The sequence below is a fragment of the Rhinolophus sinicus genome, linkage group LG02 (assembly GCF_036562045.2).
Source record: "Rhinolophus sinicus isolate RSC01 linkage group LG02, ASM3656204v1, whole genome shotgun sequence".
Taxonomy (NCBI): Eukaryota; Metazoa; Chordata; class Mammalia; order Chiroptera; family Rhinolophidae; genus Rhinolophus; species Rhinolophus sinicus.
Genome location: NC_133752.1, coordinates 56,799,990 through 56,819,795, shown reverse-complemented (window position 1 = coordinate 56,819,795; position 19,806 = coordinate 56,799,990). Strand labels below are relative to the sequence as shown.

Genomic DNA, 19,806 nt, shown 5'->3' with positions numbered 1-19,806 from the left:
ACTTCTAGCTCTTCACCCGTAAAGCATTCCTGTCATATATGTACTCACATTACTTTAGAATGTCATATACATTCTAAATTGGATTGTAGTCTTGTTCATGAGTCATTTGCACTGAGAGTACTTAGGAACGTGACGTCCAGGGGAGATGTCTGGGTCATCACTGATTGCCTCATAGAGTCCAGCACAATACCTTGCAAAAGTAAGGACTCCATAAAAGTAGTCTATGTGGGCAAATACAGATGTGCCCTGGTTAGTATATGCTCATTGGGAGGGAATCAGTGATCTGAGACTAGTCCAGAGATTACCTAAATGTCTGTATCTGGCTGGCACTATAAACTATACTGACCACCAGCATGTATGGCATCTCTTGTTGCAGCATTAAATCACGTATCAGTTAACCTTTATATTACTTTTCTAGTCATACATGATAAGTACTTAACATGGAAATGGTGCTGGTATTTGACATTTGTGGCTAGGGAGCCATCAATGGCAAATCTAAAGTCTGGTCAGTTTGAGGTTAATTCAAGTCAATTCAATTTAACGAATGTGTCTTGAGCACATAATCAGCTGTGATTAAGATCCCATATTTGGTTCACATGACTTTCTCCTTTTTGTTAACTACAGCAAATTATTTTCTACCATCAGATCTCTATTTTATACTTTGTAAATTTAGATATCAGACATAATTATTTATTAGAAAAATGTTAAAATACCAGGATGCATAATAACCTAAATATTTTTGTTTTTCAGATGATTTCAGCATCACTCAGAAATTTATAGAGGAGAAATTTGGATATATGTGAGTTTCTCTAAAGCCTTTTTGATGATTATGGTGTTTATCATAATATTATCTGATATATTCCAGAAATGTTAATGCTTCTCAAAATAATTTAATTAAGTAGACAGCATATCGAAAAAGTAAGTACAATATTAATCATAAAATTCAGGTGAGGCAATTGAATCATCAAGAAGTTGTAAAATTTATAGCCTCGTACTTCGATAACTTCCTGAGGCTAGTCAACAAGTAGATGTTCCTGTGGGTTTTTGCTGGACATATGTGGTATATCTACAGGTAATCACCGTGTACTCTGTGTGGATTGTTGCAGCACCACCATTGCCTTTGCTCAGTATATTCAGGAGGCATCCTCTGAAGGAGTAGAAATGTTGGTAAAAGCTGTGACAGAATATAAAGATCAATGCTTGGCTAACGTGATATTCCCATAGTGTTCAAAATTATCAATAAGTAAATTGTTTGCATTTCTTAGATAAGCAAGTTTGTCGACACAGAGAAATTTTGGCTTAAAATATAAAAAGAGAGCTGCTCCATGCTCCTCATTTTTATTTGGCCTGACTTGGGTATTTAGGGTAAGGTAGTTTCCTAGGAGAGTTGCAATTCTATATTATGACACACTGGAGAACTTGGCAATGAGCTAGCAGTCCATGCCTTATGTATACAGACACAGGGCAGCAAAATGCCTGCAAAGTGCACAGAAGTACAGAGGTACCCTCAGCTGCCTGTCTCAATATCTACTCTACTATCACACCCTGTTTTCTTGGCCTTTCCCAAATATAGTCACCATCTGCATCTCTAGAAAAGTATTGCCAAATACCACTGCTAAATAAGTTACCAACATATTCACACTCTGACCCTGTCACATTGGGAGAGGGGGGAAAAAAGCTGTCATACAAGGAAAGATAGGCAACAAAGAAAAGTAAGAGGTTAAGGGACCTCAGGATAGGATAGAGAAAGTTTCCCAAAGTGCAAAATGGTTGTCAATGGTGTGGGTAAAGATACTGTGCCGGTGATATTGGGAAAATTGCAATCTTTTTTCCTAAGGGTGACATTCACTCATCATTGTGTTATCTCAGAAGGTTGAGAAAATTCACAATAAATGAGAAGTGTCTTTTACTTCTCTGTTGTCCAGAATGATGCTTTACTGGAAGTGATGTGTGCTGGGAAGGAGCTACCACAAAAGCATAATTTTTCCCATTGCTGCAGTAAGGTTGTCTTTGAAAGAAGACTGTTTCTTTCGTAATGAGAAAGCTAATGTAGTGTTTCTGCTTCCTCTTTCTACTCTGGGTCCTGAAGAGAAATGCCAGGCTTATAAAAGTAACTGAATCTTTTCTAAGCAAGGAAGTTTAATTTTTCTAAGCAAGCAAGTAGAAAAATGATCTAATTAAAGAATTATTCTTAAGCTAAAGAATATCTAATATCTATTCCAAAGGAACATGGTTGCATTCATTGAGTGATTAATTCATTTAACATGATTCTGTGTGCAGTGTAGGGGATATAAACATGAATAAGATATGAAACCTGCTTTCAAGATCCTTTCATTAATGATCTGTATTTCCTAATGTGATAAGCCCTAGCACAGAAGTAGTGCTTGCATGGTGCCAAATTGCTAGTGGAGGAAATAATACAGTCTTCCCAAAGGGAAAGTGCAGCTTTTACTGAGGGTAAACATTAAATCAATAAATGTTTAGCAAAAATCTGTTTTCAATAGCACAGTAATTGCAGAAGCAGAGACTTTTTCTTGAAGGCTGGTATACTCATTGAAACCTAAATCACAAGTTTATTTGAACATAAGTGAATCTGATCCGAATCTCAGATGGAGTACGCCTTGGTGGCCAGTCTTTAAACATGGGAGAGCGGCTGACCATCTGGTAGCACGGGGAGGGGAGGACAATAGCCATACCTCAGTGTTCAGGATTGGAACTGCAAGCATCACTCTTATTTTAGAGGTGGCAATTTCAATGATATGACTTCAGAAACTTTTATTGGAGACTGGATAATGCTGCCTTAGACTGAAAACTTCTGTGATGTGAAATTCTTCTTCACACTTTCATTTTCACAACTTGATCTCCTTGTCTTTTCCTATCTTTCCTTTCCCTTCCATTTTCTTCCCTCCCCTTGTCTACCATTCCTTCATTTCTTTCCTGTTTCTTTCCTTTTCCTCCTTCTCTTCTTTTTTCTTTTATAGCTATATCTATGAAGTTTCAGGAAGGAACCTCTTTGTTTTCGCCCCTACACTCCTTACGGTCACAGCTCGGTTTGAGGCGATAACTAAAACATGTTGCAGAGAACAAGACAAAGCCAACTGCTTTCAAACAAAGGTGGGCATTACCTTTATTTGATTAAAGGATACGGAGTTACCTAACACAGCAAATCCTTATTTAAAATTAAATTATAGCAAAAGAGTTGTTTATCAGTTATAATCATTCTCTTTCTATTTTACTGGTTTTCACCCCATTGGTCACCTGCTACTGATCTTAAAGTTCTTATTACCTGAGACCCTCAAAAGACAATTTTCCATTTCCAGAGTCTCTCTTCTGGCTTTGTCTTCCTTGTAAATTGGAAGAAAGCCTTAGTGAGTTCATATTAAGGTAAACTATTCTGTTTTATCTTCTGTCTTTGGCAAGCCTTCTTTTAGCTAACTATAAAACAGAATCATCCAGGAGAGATGGACGAGCTCCCAGCACGCTGCCTTGCTTGCCTTCCCACCAAGTGGGAGTTGTCAGAAACACAGGCCTCTCTTTATAATGTGCCACAAATGCATGTTTCTCTTGATATGTAAATTTACTACAACAAACACTGCCTAGATTTTCTGTTTCTGAGCAAACATTAGAACAGTTTGGTTGACATATAGTTAAGCAATAAGAGAATAGTGGGATTTTGCTCTTGCTTCAACAGAATTTCCACTTTCTCCTTCAGGCACAACCTGTCCTACAATATTTAAAAGCATTGTCTTCTTATCAAGAAACTGTCTGTGGGGCATATTGGAAATTTGGACCTCAAGTCTTAAAATCTTTGTGAGTTTTATAATGTGCATCTTGTCTCTATTCATATTTACTTGTCCATGTTCCATTTTTGTTAAATCATTAATTTCTTTCTATTTGTACTCCTCCTAGATCCCCAGAAGTTTTGAGGTGGGTCTCAGTCTATGTGGTAGCTCAGAACCAGGACATTAGGTGGGATGAGAAAAGACTCAAGAAGTAGGGAGACCCCAGAGAGAAAGAGGGCGACTTCTGAGATTTTTGTTGTTGTTGTTACTTGGGAATCTGAATTGGTCTGGGAGTTCCCACCCAGAGTTTTGAAACTTCCAAGTGCTTTAGACTGAGTTATCCAACCATCTTTCACCTTAATGACAAGGAGACAACATTTAAGGATAAATTTTACCTCAACTGCTCACCCTAACCAACTAGTAATGGTGCTAATGCAATGTCTCGAGAAAAATTCTGAGATTTCAAATAAATCAGCAGGAAAGAGCTCTGTGATAGATTATTTATGCTTGCCATGGGCTCACAACAGAAAACGGCAGTCCTTACAAAATGTGCTTTGCTATAAACTTCATGGAAGAGAACATATCTCTCAGGCCTTTTATCCCCAGTCCTGATCCAGGACTCAAAATATCATTTTAGGATTTTCAAAGTGAGCATTCAGGCTGTGCAATGTATAAACAGATATTTGGTAAAGATATCTATGAAAAAACAAGGGTACCAATGCTTATTGCAGCTATTTATACTGTACCATCAAAGAACTGCCTCTTGTCTTACTTACTGTTCAAGTTGTTTTAGTGACTTATCAATTTTTTCTTTCCAGAAACATTGCTGTACTTAGTCAAAAATTCCCCAAGACTGAATTTAAGAAACTTACCTCACTCCTAGAAGATGTTTCTTCCAAGTATGATGGATGCTGTGAAGGGGATGTGGAGCAGTGCACCCGGGACGGGGTAAATATTTTCTCTCCCAGTATACAGGGGAGTGTTTTTAGAGTACTCAGCAGATTCTGTTTTACATGGCTAAACATTCTTGACATAAAACTTCAGGAATTTAGTATTTGTGAACATTCATTTTGGCCAGATTAAAGTTATCTTTAATATTGCAAATCCTCTTTTAGAGATATTAGAAAACAGTAGTAAAGCTCAGAGAATGATTTGTTACCATTATGTTTTTAAGAGCTGCTTTCTCTGAGTTCCCTCAGGGTATTTAGGAACAGTCTTTCCAAATAAGTGGATATGTAAATTTAAAATAAATTTATTCTTTAAAGTGATTCTCCAAGAGCATAAACTGGTCAATATATTGACCTAGTTTAAGTTGTTCATGCACACAAAGGTAACACAATTTCATTTAAAATATCTTGACTTCTTGGTTGAAATTAGATTTTTTTTTAAATTAGATTTTTTATTAATGATTTTTAATTAGTTTTTACTGCTTTAAATTCACAGAGAAATAGTATGTTAATTAAGCAATCTGAATTTTAAAATATGAAGATATGCACATTTTGTTTCAAACAGTGGACAACAGATATCCCCAAGAATTATTTTTTCCTAACTGTACTCCAGTTAAAAGCTATCTCACTTGCTATTTATTTTTGCATTTTCTGACTGTTTATAGAGATGGGGGCTTTATAATATTAAATACAATGTACCGAATTAGGATATAAGTGAAGATTTTTCTATGATGTTTGGAGCTGAGACAAAGGGATTATATAATATCCTTAATTTTCTGTTTGATGTCTTTATGGAAAAATAAGAGGAATTGAACTGTAGTTCATTCAAAATAGAAGTGAATTCCAGACAGTAAGAGATGTGTTGCCTAGAGTGATGATGGCCTTAGGTGAGATGCGTATATGTTTGCAAAGACTGGCTCTCTGGTTCTACGTGGTTTATTGGAAACATGGTGCCAACTCCATTCCATTTCTCACCTCAGCCCAGAACGACATCCAATTCCTCACCCTCAGTGTTCACCAGAAGATTCCAGGCAGGAGAAAGAGCTTGAACAAAGTCAAGTGTTGTGGAATAGCCTGGGGTTTTGATGAAACTCAATGTAGTTCACGTGAAGTTGGAACAGAGAGGAGGGAAAAAATGTACAGACTTGTTCTGGCAAGTCTGGAGAAGGGACTAGGGGGCCAGATCAGCTTTTTAAAAATTATTCAACTAAATGCAAATCCAAACCACAATGAGATACCACCTCACACAAGTCAGAATGACTATTATCAAAAAGTCAACAAATAACGTGTTGGCGAGGGTGTGGAGAAAAGAGAAGCCTTGTGCACTGTTGGTTGGACTGAAAACTAGTGCAGCCACTATGGAAAACAGTATAGAGAGTCTTCAAACACTACAAATGGTTATGCCATATGACCCAACAATTCCGCTTCTGGGTATTTATTCAAAGGAAATGAGGACACTAATTCGAAAAGATATGTGCACCCCTGTGTTCATTGCAGCATTGTTTTCAATATCCCAGATATGGAAGCAACCTAGATGCCAATCAATAAAGAAGATCTGGTATATACATACAATGTAATGTTATGCAGCAATAAAAAAGAATGAAATCTTGCCATTTGCGACAATATGAATGGATCTAGAGGTATTATGCCAAGTGAAATAAGTCAGGCAGAGAAAGACAAATACCATATGGTTTCACTTATATGTGGAATCGAAAAAACAAAATAAGACAAACAATCAAATAAAACAAAATCAGAATCAGAAACGGAGAACAAAGGGGTGGTTATCAGAAGAGAGGGGGTACGGTGATGATTGAAAAGGGGAAGGGGAATATAGTCAATAATATTGTGATAAGTTTATGTGGTGACAGATGATTACTAGAATTACTGGGGTATAAAAATGTTGAGTTACTATATTGTACACCTGAAAGTAATATAACCAATATAAGATTGTATAATAACTATACTTAAATAAAAATAAATTTAAAAAGGTATCCAACTAATGTGTAAATAAGATAACATCACCCTCTCCCTTATTCTCAAAAGTTTATGTGCAGGTCAGGATTGCAGTGAGAGTTAGGGAGAGGTGACAGAGTAAGGGTTTTTTTTTTGTTTTGTTGTTTTTTTTTTTGTACATTATTTGATAATTTGAACAGCTTCAAATTAATAATATCCATAGGAAATGACAATAATGAGTAGGATAGCTTCTTATGTTTCAGAAGCCTTTTATCTGGTAATTGCTGTAGTGGTTCATTTGTTTACTGTTCTTTCATTTACTTATCAAATATTTATTGAGTTTCTACTGTGTGATTGGCAATATAATTTTCAGGCCACAAGAGAAGAAAGCTACGATTAGAAATATTAAGTAACATGTCTTTGGTGGTCCTCACTGAAGCACAGGTAAACTCTTATTGGAAAGAAATATTTAGAATTAAAAATGTCAATATACCAGAGGAGTAGGGGTAAAGCATTTAAAAGATTAATATATAACAATGCATGCCTGTTTCTAATAGTCTATTTTTCATAGGTATATCACCTAAAATCCTGAGAAATAAAGTTTGTCTTAATATAAAACTTTATGGATATTAAATTAATACAAAATTTAAATACATTTAACTATCAAATTAGCTGATGAAGCAATTACGGATGTTATGCTCATCATTGGTTTTACATTCTATTATAAAGGGAAATCCAGCCCTGAAGAAATTGTGAAAATAAAGTCATTTTTCATTCTTACTTGATACAGAGCAAAGTTATAAGCTATATTTGTTGAAAACAAGATTCCATGTCCAGCAAAATCAAAGAGTGCTGTGAAAAGAAAATACCAGAGGGTGGCGAGTGCATAACTTACTCAAGCAAAGATAATATAATTTACTCAAGCAAAGGATTTATCTCTAAGAGAAGCAAAATTCACTGAAAATGAAAATGTGTGTGAAGAATGGAATGCTGACCAAGACAGCTTCATGGATGAGTAAAAAAACTCTATATTGAAATTTATAAGCCTAACAGAAACTTATGATTTGACCTATTTTGGCTAATTTGGGTAGAAGGAATGGGAACCATTCAAGTTATTGGGTATTACATAATTTTAAAAAATCCTGGTTATGCATTGTAGTGTTTTCACATGATTTTAAGATAATGCAACTATAATGTTATTATAGTGATGGCTAACATTTATTGAGAACTTGATATGTGCCAGACAATGGGCTACGTACTTTATATAGATTATCTATTTTAATTCTCACAAGGTCATGTAAAATAAATATGATTTCTCCCAAACTGAGGTACAAAGAAATTAAATAACTTGTTCAAGATTCACAGCTAAAAAATAGAAGAGTTAGAATTTGACTCCAGAAGGTCTAGTCTAAAAAGTTGCAGGTTTAACTGTCAAGCTATGCCACCTACAGCTGTTCAGGGGTAGACTAGTGGACTTGAGCCAAAGGGCCAAGATTTCACTCATGGTTGAATCACTGGTTAAACTCCTTGTGCTTTAGTTCATTACATATAAAATTCATGCAATATTCATTTATTCAAAGTTTATTGGTAATGAAATTTAATCCAGAGACTTTACTAGGTTAAACAGGGTTTCTATCCATAGTTAGCTTTCATCACTATGGGAAGAGAGGCATATACAAATGATTGCAGGAAATGTTCTTTTATTTCTGATGGCAGTATGTGCTACATAATATGAGGACAGAGGAGGGAGTGGTCCATTCTACCTGGCAGCCTCGGAAAGGCTTGAGAATATAGCCTATGAATGCAACTGAGAAGGCAGATGAGAAGCAGGAGAGATGATGTCAGGAAAACCAAGATTAATCAAGACAGTCAAAGGCTGCAAAACAAAAGCGTTGAAAAGAGTTTTTTGGACTAGAAAAATTCTTGTGAGGTATTGTTTTACAAAACATGAACCATTTTAACTTATTTTGAATGGATAAGATTCTTTTATGGAGAAGATTGTATTATATAAACAGCGCAGTTGAGGTACTTAGAGAAAATGATCCAGTCTTGAAAAGAGAGCTTGATTTAAAAAGGAAGAATTCGGCATCACATGGAATTTAGGTTTAAATTTCATACTTCCATTAATAGTAAGGTGCTTAACTGGTCAGAGTCATAGTTTCCTCAGCTATAAAATAGTACTATCTTGAGGACTAAGTGGACTTAAATAAGAAAATGTTTATAAAGGCCAGAAAGAATATCTTTATCTATTATGTCCAAAGCTTGATCCAATGCCTAGCACCTATTAAGGGCATAATAAGCTTTAGCCTTTCTTCCTCCCTTTCTCACTTTCTCCCCAAACCACACCCGCCTATACCCTTGGAGCCTCTCACTGAGACCTTAGAAGCCACTGACAAGGATTTAGAGCTGCAGGAGTGATTACTCCATATTTGACAAGAGACAGGATGAAAGAGTGGACAAAGAGGGCTGCTCCACTTACTCACCAAGGTGACAGTGGGAGTGGGGAGAAAGCCATACTTCTACCATCTCAAACTGAAAGTCCGAATATGTTTTCCAATAGAATTATACTTGATTTGTATTTTCTAAAGTATTTGTGGCATGATATGAGTATACTATTTCTGATGCTTTATGGATATAATCATTTTAATAATTAACTCTAAATAACTCTAACAATTCTATCCTCTCAAGTAAAAGTGTAGCTAATTTAAAACACAGCATAAAAGAGAATCTTTGTAAAATGATCTCCTGTAGTCAAAATGCACCAAACCAGAGGAGGATCTCAGCATCTGAGAGCAGATTCAGTATGACATCTGACTAGATGTAAAAATCTAAGAGATAGCAGGATTTAGTGTTTTTCTCTCCAAGTTCTACTACAGAAAATATTTTATATTACAGGTTTCTTTCTGAATACTCAAGGAGACATCCAGAACTGTCTACACCAGAGCTTTTAAGAATGGCCAGAGTGCACGATGATCTCCTGAAAGAGTGTTGCAATGCAGAAAACGCTCCAGACTGTTACAGTAATGCGGTGGGTTCCGTCATGTAGACTCAGAGAAATAACTGAAACAAAACAAAACAACAAACACTTAACAATTGATGTCAATGTTTTACTTTAGGAGGTAGGAAATATGATTGACCAATCTGAGTCTACTTTAAATTCACTGAGAAACCATCCTTGGGAAGACCAACATTATCCATGTGGGTCATGCATAATGTTTTGAACTACTAATCTATGCATTGATACAAAGAACTCTTCCCATTAAACATTTTACATTTATATTTTTATTTAGGTACTCTGTATTTTATTGGGCCATTTTATTGCTTCAATAAAAAGGTAATTCTATTTATTTTCCACTGAAGTTCAACTGGTATTTCTGGTTAAATAAAATAAAACAGAACTCCCCATAGGATCCTGCTTCCTCCCAACAATGTCTCTGAGGCCCACACTTAACAGCACAATTTCTACACAGCTAATGTGCAGCTGTCTGTGATAGGATTTTGGCACTGTCTCCTCGGTGACAACGTGGTGTAAGAAAAGATGTCAGAAAAATTCAGGTTCTGATGCCACTAGTCTTGGCCATGTAACTTCAATTGAACTGCAGTTCACCATCTATAAATGAGGACAGTGATCATTATCCTTCCTTTATACCTTTAGTTCTTACCCTTCTGTTTTGAATAACCTTAACAAAACAAACATTCAAACTGACTTGCAAAGGAAATTAATCAGCTCCAAGGGGAGAGGAAAAAGAAGGGTATTAGTATGTGAAGTCTTTCGGGGGTCCCACCTTCATGCACCTTGTCCCAACATCTCTCAGTTGAGAATACATGTATGTGAAGTGAGGAAGTGGGAGGAAAGGGTAGAGGAGGAGGAGAAAGGAGATGTATTCCTGCTTGTTCTCTCTCCAGTGACTGTGGTCTGTGACTGACTCACCCTCCCATTCCAGGATTCTCAGGTACCTGTGAATGCCAGCCTCAATGGATGGCTCGTTGGAAGTACTTCTTCACTCTTTTCCAACTTTCTTTCTCAATTTCTTTCCTAGCAACACCCACTCCACTCCACTCCAGACTCACTCACAATTCATGTGCACACACGTACTTTGTGCACACTTGCATACTTCATGCACACATCTCACACATGGATTTCAATCTGGTTGAGAGCCCTCTACTTTTTCCAAGTGAATGCTTAGTCTGTGAGAATTATTATTTTTTTTTTGGTACATATTATTAGGTTTTTTTTTTAATAGACTTAATGTAATTAAAGGGTATTAATACCTAATAGCATTTAGCTGAGTGAGTGTGTACGTTGAAGCCATTGTAAGGGAGGGATGAATTCCTAGGCACTTCATAAAAGGCTGGGTGCCTGAATTCAAGTTCACTTGAAGAAAGAGTGCTCTTCACTGTCTCCCTGTACCATATGTGAGTGGTTTAATTTTTCTTTCCAAAATTCAAGGCATCATGCTTCTCTAAATTTAAATAACGTCTTAAATTTTTCTTCCTATATGTATGTATGTATGTATGTATGTATTTATGTATGTATTTATTTATTTATTTAATTTTATTTTCCCCTCTCAGGGTCTAAAATTGGCAGCCAAAAGCCAGGCTATTTGAGAAACGTAAAGTAAAAACTACCAAAGGTAATACTTTCTATCTCAATCAAATGCCAAAGCTTATTTGGTCACCCTGGCATTTCCTCTCTCCTGCTTCAATGTCTATTTCTGGTTCATCCTCCATGTCTTGTACCCCAATATTGGTCCTGTAACATATCTACCACTCTTTATGGGGTAGTACTGCTGCTTTTGTGCTGGCTCTTTTTCCTGTTCAAGCAGTTTTCTAAGTAGCCAAAGGCACGCACTCCTCTGCCTTTCAGCCGATGCACTCAGCTCTCTGGACCAGAAACGGGAGGCAATCGAATATCTGAAGGTTGACAGAGATAAGAAGGATTAGGATGGCAGACAGGCCTCGGTCAACCTGTTCCAAGAGTCTTGCTGCAGCATTTACATAAACAAAACGTGATATGTTTGTGATTTCAAAAAGATATATAAAGGATGCCCTCTCCTCTGCAGTTTATGTAATACTCATACGCATACCTTAGGAACAAAATGTTGCCTAGATATAGCAATGACGTTCAATGTCTGGGAAGAGAGTTTGGATCTACAACAGGCAAAACATAGTTACCATTAACAATTTTTATACACATGACTTTCCACCACCCAAGTTATAATATTTCATATTCTTTTGCTGCAGAGCATACTATTCTTTCTTCCCAGATTGTGGAGAAAAGAGAGGAAGGCCAATTTACCTGCTTTCATCTGTCCTGTGGTGAATTTCATTTTCTGCGAAGAACACAGTAAAAAGATTCTTCTGGAACCTTTACCTGAAATTATGTTACTGCAGCAAGCAATAAACAACAAAACTATAAAGCTATTTCTCAAAGATTGATGTCATGTGTCAACTTGATAACAAAATTAAGCAATCAAGAGTCTTTCATTCCATCAGCATTTTGGCTCACTGGCTAGTAAATAAACCTAACTCTATGGAAGGCAGGACTTGAAACAGCAATTGTGGGGGCAGAATCCTCACAAATCCCGTTCTTGCTGCCACTGGGAAGGAAACGGGGAGTTGAAGGCATACAACTACATTGCTATGCCTTGTAGCTGGCACTGAATGTTTTCAATGTACCAAGCACTGTCCTAGCTTCTTTTCATGCGTTATCTCATTTAACCCTAACAACTCTGAAATAGACATCATTTCTATTCCCACTTTCCAAACTGGGAATCGGAGGCTAGGGGAGATCAACTAACTTGTTCAATATCATATGAAAAGTAGTTGGCAGGACCAAAGTTTGAGTTCTCTAATTCCATTACAATATTCTCAGCTCCTGTACATAGTATCTCTCAGGTGTGGCCATGTTGTATCCTTATAAAATCTGTCGTTTTAGAGAGGGAGAAAAGTGACAGTGAGTTTTCTCTCCCTCCATTCAAGCCAAACATCGCTGTTATGTTGGAGCTGTAAGTGCTTGGCAGTGATGTCTGAGGAGAGGGAGTGGTAGGAACTGGGAGGCCAGGAAATGAAGGTTGGTCATGGGCTCATGGTCTGATCATCACTACCGTTCTCTAAACAAAGGTTTCCATGTCTCAGTGTCTGAAATTGAAGACGATGACCATTTAATAGGTAGTAACATGATAATGTTCACAGAGTTCTTTTGGTCTAGCACTCAGAGCACAGTCTTTGGGATTCTCCTTCATTTATTCAACAAATATGTATTAGATTCCAACTGTGTGTGTCAGACATTGTGGATACAAATGTGAGCCAATTAGACACAGTTCTTGTGTCTGGGCAGCGGGCAAGGACAGTAAGCCAGCAAGCAAGTATGATGTCACAGGTGCAGAAATGGAAAGAGGTTCCTGCTGTGGGTGCACATTGCACAGGTACTTAAGGAGGCAGAAGGTGCGGCGTGAGAAGGCAGTGAGTCGCTTCAAATTCCTCCTGCCGTTAACTTGCTGTACGGCCTCAGACAAGTTCCCTACAATCTAAAACCTTCATTTCTTTGTTTAGGGTGGAAGAATGATCTCCCTGTCACAAAGGCTTTAGAGAACTGTATTAAATAACTATACTGTAATATAAAGTACCCAGTACAAAGACTAGTAGATAACAGATATTGAATTCATGAAGCTATTTTGTCCTTTTACCATTTTCCCAAACACTCTTATTTACTAATAAGGACAACAAATAAGAAAGTTTTACTTAAATAATGGATAATAAGTTCAGCAAACAGAAGTGAAACAGCGCACATTTAGCTAATCCTATTTGGTACCTAATAGTGGATTCTGCTCTGTGTTCAATGCTATACTAAGAACAGTAGATATGAATCCAGAGCCCCAGGAACCAGTTGCCATCATAAGACTCTATTATCACAGAGGAAACTGACATACAATTCTCTACTGATACGCCAGAGGACACACCAATAAAAAGCAGATAACTACTGCACTATGAAGAGGAAGAGGAATGGTTTATTCAGAACACATATTTTGCGTGGACAAGACAGAATTTAGAATGAGGCCAAGTGACTTATATTCTGTATTGCTCAGACAAAACTCATATCGGTGAATAGAACATACCTAGACTTGATGCAGGAAGAATTTTCTAGTATTAGAGATGCTTGTAAATGTGATCATGGTGCATTAATGAGTGCCAAGACTGCGTGTACATGAGCAAGTCACGATCCAGGTTTTTGGTAGGCTCTAGGGATCCAGTTCTGGGTTTTCTAAGGTTCCTTTGAACTCTGTTTCTATGACTTGGACAAGAATTAGGTTTGCTGGGCAAATAATATTTATAAAAAATCATCAGAGTTTCTTATACTTGTATAGCATCCATTTTTTTCTTTTTATTTTAAAGTTCCGTGTGAAGATATTATTCTCTTAGACAATAAATTCTGTGCTGTCTTTTGAGTCTTATCACAAAACCATTCCCTTGCTTTTACTTAAATAATCCCCAGTACTTGTCTTTCCTCTCATCTAAAATTCCACCATTAGTCACTATTAGAGGACTTAACATCTGTTTATGTTTTCAAGAGTCTCTTACTCTGAGAGGACGGTTCCCATGGGAAGTTAATTTTGTCTTTTTTTTTTTTTAAGGAATCAGCTTAGCACACATACAACAGTTTTTGTTTTTCCTTAAGTGCCAACTCCAATCAATTAATAGTGGCTGTCCTGTGGCATTGTGCTGTGAATGATTCTAAGGCTGAGCTTTGGTTCAGACAGAATGAGTGCAGTGATCAATTAGTAATGTCTGCAATGGGTGACAGTCTGTCAGCACTCATCAAAAGGATTTGCCATCCCTAGAGTAATAAATCCATTTCTGAGAGTTTCTGGAGGCTTAGAGTGAGACCTCCAGAAAATGGCTCTGAAGAGATATTGAACATTAGGACCCTGTTTAGAGGACCCTGAAAAGGATAATGAAAACCTGCCAAAGACGTCTTTGATCAACTTGGCGTTCTATCACACATGGCCATCAACATTCTTTACCATAAACCACTGTGTTCCAAATCTAAAAATAACAGATTTTTATTGCTGTTATTTTTTAGGCAAATATAGCTCTCTCACTTGTGATATTTCTTTGCCTAAGAGACCAGAGATGAGAATATGTGGGTAGCAGAATCAAGCAATGGACTGCCAGCCATAGAGGTTACCTGGTCAAACTCACCACCTATCAATGTAGCAACTGATGACAGGATGGTTAAAGTAGTAGCCAGTGATCACCCATTTCTGAGAAATGTTGGAATTTACATTTATCTCAGGCTTTTTGCTTAATCTGTAATTATCTCTTTCCTGCCTTAGAACCAAGAACTAGATGATGATAGCTGAGTAGTGTTGGGACCTCAGCTTTTAATATTAGCTCTTGGGTGGTGTGGGCGCTGCAGTCAGACAAACCTGAATTTCTACCTGTGAGTTCATAAGCAAATTATATGACCCTGAGTCTTATGCAAAAAATAAAAGTATTGTTATTATATAGTTGTATAAAGTGCCAAACTCACAGTAAGCACTCAATATATTAGGTCCCATTCCCTTGAGTTTGTTCTAGAGGCCTATGCTCCCCACTCTCTTTAGAGCCTTGAAAATGTGCCTAGTACTGGAACCCAGACCTTAGCCTTTGATTTGAATCTGGGGTAGTACACGTTTATCTTCTCCTCTGCCACTTAGAACTTTGTACATGTCAATATGCATTTCCAGGAAATGAGATATTTACCAAAAGTGTTTATTGATTGCTTAATTACAAGGCCTACGTTGTATAATCTTGAAAAACCAAGTACATTGACATGATTCATTTAAAAATCCAGTTATTCATTAACGAAAGGCTATCCATTAACAATATTTCTTCATTGTCATGAATTTCTTCAATTTGATCAGGCTCTTAGTGGCCTGGAAAAAATATTCAGCAGAACAAGCTTAATTATTAATAGTAATTACTTGAGAAGACTATAAAAGGATGTATTAATTCTCTCAAATGATAGACCACCTTCTATAAAGGTTCATTTGAAATAATGAAGACTGGTAGACTCATATCTCTTCTTTTCTTCAGCTACATTAAATGTCAAACTTTTCAGAGAACTTTACTAGATACAGGTAGGGAATCCTATTTACGGTCTACACACCCCATGTGCCAGGAGTAAGACGTGGCTACTAAAATGCATATGGAAAGACTTATCTTAGTGCTCATCACTCTCAATAAGGTCATTAAAAACTCCTGGAAATTAACTTGTAGGATGAATATAGAAAGAGAGCTAATATATTGAGGCAACCCCCAAGAAGATCTCACTTTAGCATTACTTTCACTCTAGGTGAGGGAATGATACATTTCAAACTTGTGTTTGAAACTGGATACATGATTTTACATAAAGCAACAGTGTGTATAGTAACAGAAATAATATTAAACATACATTATTCAGTACTTATTATGAGCCAGGTGTTGTGTTCCATGCTTCACACATATGATTTCATTTCATCTTAACAACCACTCATTGTAGGAGAACTTTTTTATAGGTATAGAAACAGAAACCCTGAGAGCTCAAGTTATTTTCCCAAGACCACATTAAGTATCAGAGCTGGAAGTTGAACTCAGAATAACAGCCTCCAAAGCCTTTCACTATGTTAATGCAGTGAATAATAATGGTTTCTTTATTTATTAAGTAGGTGCTAAGCTCTTTAGAAGCTATTAGTATGAGAAGGAAGACATTGTTTTCAATAGAGAACATGTGTATGTGTATGTCCTGGGGGAGGTGATGAAGATGAAGATGATGAGTAAATCCAAGATGTGTGAGACACTGCTTTTGCCAAAATAAACCTGACGAAATGTTAATGTTTACACTTTGGTTCCCAAAGCTAAACTCTAATTTTATTAATATTTCTTGGGTGTGCTATAACTTCTAATGTAAAGAGTTAAATAACAAAATCATCAAGTTTAATTAATTCAGAAGTGTCAACACAAGTACACGTAACTTATTTGTAGGCCAATGATAGATTTCAACTACACAATATTTTTGAGTAGAAATAAGTCATTCACAGAATGACATTTAAATACCAGTGAAGATATATTCTGGTACTTTGTTCTGATTTATTATGATAACCAAAATCAGATCTGGAAATTTATGAGTGAATATAGATTCAGATTTGTAAAGCAGGATTTTAATTTGGATACTTTCCTCTTATACATATAAAATCTCAATTTTTCCCCCAGCCATGCAACACACTGGTAGCCAGAATTATCTGGAGGAGAACTTAAGAGACATGTGAGTTTTATTATCAATATTTTTTTTTGCCTGAAATTTGAAATCATATTAATTATTTGGGGGGAGGGGAGTGGGGCAGTGATATAACAAAGAAAGATGAAGGAAAAGAATTTGATTCTATCTTTAACAGTGACATACTGTTTTGTTGTTTCAGCATTAGCACTATGGTTGCTCAGTTTCTTCAGAAATTGACTTATGAAGAAGTACAAACCACAGTTAAAGAGTTGTTAGATTTTGCAGAGAAGTGCAAGAGCCTCAAGATGCGTGAGTCACCTTCAGAATGCTCTTACCAGTTGGTAGGTGAATCAAGTTCTCTGTCTCTGTCTCTCTCTGTCTCTCTGTCACTGTCTCTCTCTGTCTCTCTCTCTCAAATAAATTACCACCAAAAGATGTAGTTATGAGGGGGGCTATTTGAATAATTAGGTAGGGGATTGTAAGGCAACAATACATACATGATTCATACTCAAGATAGAATCTGTGTAGGCTTGTAAACCTATAGTTTATCAGTTCATCTCTGGGAGATCAGCCTCTGTGAACCAAACACTTAAAGGAATGAATTAGAGCCTAGAATGTCAATGTGTTAACTTAAGTTGATTGCTCTGCCTCATCTCTAAAGTACTCTTGTCTGACATCCTCATATAAATGTTCCTGGGAAATTGAAATAATTTTGAAAGGTTTCTTAGGGAATATAAAAAAGAAGGAAGAAGTACGTATTATTATGGGCTCCTTTTCCCAGTTAGTAGATAATCTTGGGCATTACTATTGTGTCTTGTAAAGTATGTCTATCTTGTGATTAACAAATTCTTGATAAACACTAACGTATTTTTATCATCTCTCTCTCTCTCCTGGGAGTGCCAAAAAAAAAAAAAATGTATATAGATTTTAAGAAAGGAAAACTGTGTTAAAATTACACTGATGGTAACCACTTTGAGTGTGTGTGGTAATTGCAGAAGTCAAATGTGACTTGTACTCATTGTTTATTATTGGCATATATTGAGTATTACAATTTTAATACAAATTTTTCCTTTCTTAAGATGTGTATAAATTGTTTTGGCATCCTGTGTGTGTGTGTGTGTGTGTGTGTAAATTATTCTCATGCCAAACAATTTAAAATACAACTGAATAGTTTTCTCCTTTATTTATAGATTTTTTTTTTCCATCTTCTTGGGGGCTAAAACCTATTTATCTTTTCTTAAATTCTAGCATCTAAGTAGACATAGGAGAATTATCAGTCTTATTAGAAACACATTTTAAATGAAGTACTTTTGCCAGCGGCTAGTCTCACTTAATTTTATAGTGATTTCTCTTATTTCCATTTCAAAAGATGAAGGTTTTATGCCTTTATCCCCCAAACCTGAAAACACATTATTTGTGGTTTACAGCATCCCACACATTTACTGCCACCCAAAAATAGTTGAAAACTCACTGAATTATTACATTTCCATTTGAATATTTGGTACTAAGTGCACATTACTTCAGAGTTTAATTTTTAAAATAAGTTCCCATGGATACCAAACTAAAAACAAGTAGGAATCAAGGAGAGTACACCACCATCTACTTCTTGGTAGACAGTTCTCATTAAAAATACCTTGATTTCCTTAGGCCCTGGACATTCTGGCTTATGTTTATATTAATATCTATCAAATGTATGAAAATGAAGCAATTACATGGGAAAGGAGAGAATGATAAATTCTATTTGGTCAATGCCCAGCATGTGGGAATTTAGACTTAAAAACCTAAAAGGCTTTTGCTCAAAAAAACTATATCTGGGGAGTATTGGTTACAAGGTGTAGCATCATGTACTCAGCTGCCTTTTTAAAAATAAAAATTTGTTATCTTTCCTGTGGTTAGAAATGTAGACTATACATGTATTCCCTTTCAATTATTATTTCCTCCTACAGATGACTACCTTCCTGGAGCATATTTGTAATAACCAAGGAATGGTTGACAAACATGCGTTTTCTAACTGTTGCAATATAAATAACACAGCAAGACATAAGTGCTTCCTATTATACAAAAAAGATGATGAAGGTCACAGTGATATATTCCAAATTCCAAATCCTGAGCAAATCTGTGAGATGGACAAAGAGAATCAAGTGTCAGTGAGAGGGAGGTAAGTCATTCCTCCTTACCATCGTCTTTGAAGAAGAGTGTTTTCCAATTTTGAAGACTGGTCTTTTTTTAACATAAGAGCCTCTGAGAACACAATGCTTTATTATATGGAATTAAATTGAAAATGTAAGCTACAATATATTTTTCTCCCTCAGAATTATAATTTTTGTCTTAATGAATTGAATAGGGCATGATGATTATGTCTGTGCCATGAAACATTAAAAATGACTAGGACTGTAAAGGACCCATCCCCTTAAGAATTAGATTGGTCAGATCAGGAACAAATGATATTGCAAGGTATAGTCAAAAAGGCAAAGCATAATAAACAGAGATTACAGGGGACAGAGAGCAGGTATTCATAGCTGAGGCAGGCTCTGGCGTTTGGGATATTCATTAAGGGATAGCAGAAAGGGTAACTTATAGGCATGGAAATAGTCTGTCATTGGGAACCTAGGGAACCTAGAGATAAGTAAAATTGTAGATTAGGCAGAGGTGAATTTTCTACTCAAGAATTCTGATTCTGTGATTCCCACCTGGAGTGAATAGCATTATAGCAAATGGGTAGGCAGCTTAAACTTTGGTTTCCTACTTAGCATAGGACAAGTCTACCTTTTGGTAGTGAGGTGCTAGCAAATGGCTGGTGTTTAGAGGTAGGACATCAATACCTAGAAAAGTAGAAATGATAAGAGAAATACAAAGCTTCAGTTCTTAAGGAATGCAGTTCTTG

General features: G+C 36.3%; 2 protein-coding genes across 5 annotated transcripts in view; both read left to right on the top strand.

Annotated features, from left to right (window-relative positions):
• On the top strand, window positions 1-12,106 carry AFM (afamin; the record flags this gene model as incomplete). The annotated part of the gene is given in 10 exon segments (XM_074324812.1): window positions 1-199; window positions 751-799; window positions 2,982-3,114; window positions 3,713-3,810; window positions 4,601-4,730; window positions 7,473-7,601; window positions 7,603-7,697; window positions 9,578-9,710; window positions 11,255-11,316; window positions 11,950-12,106. Coding segments are annotated over 9 exon segments (1,002 nt in total), but the record flags the coding sequence as incomplete, so codon positions are not given.
• A 3,587-nt stretch (window positions 12,107-15,693) lies between these two features.
• Window positions 15,694-19,806, top strand: part of LOC109440620 (alpha-fetoprotein) — a 35,022-nt gene continuing 30,909 nt past the window's right edge. For 2 of the 4 annotated variants that reach the window (XM_074324462.1, XM_074324463.1), the window contains exons 1-4: window positions 15,703-15,804; window positions 16,916-16,967; window positions 17,122-17,263; window positions 18,869-19,080. In XM_074324462.1, the coding sequence (XP_074180563.1) occupies window positions 15,723-15,804; window positions 16,916-16,967; window positions 17,122-17,263; window positions 18,869-19,080 (488 nt within the window). In that variant the 5' untranslated portion in view covers window positions 15,703-15,722. Of the gene's footprint in view, window positions 15,805-16,915; window positions 16,968-17,121; window positions 17,264-18,868; window positions 19,081-19,806 lie in introns of all 4 variants that reach the window. The other 2 variants (XM_019720801.2, XM_074324464.1) reach the window with 2 other exon arrangements.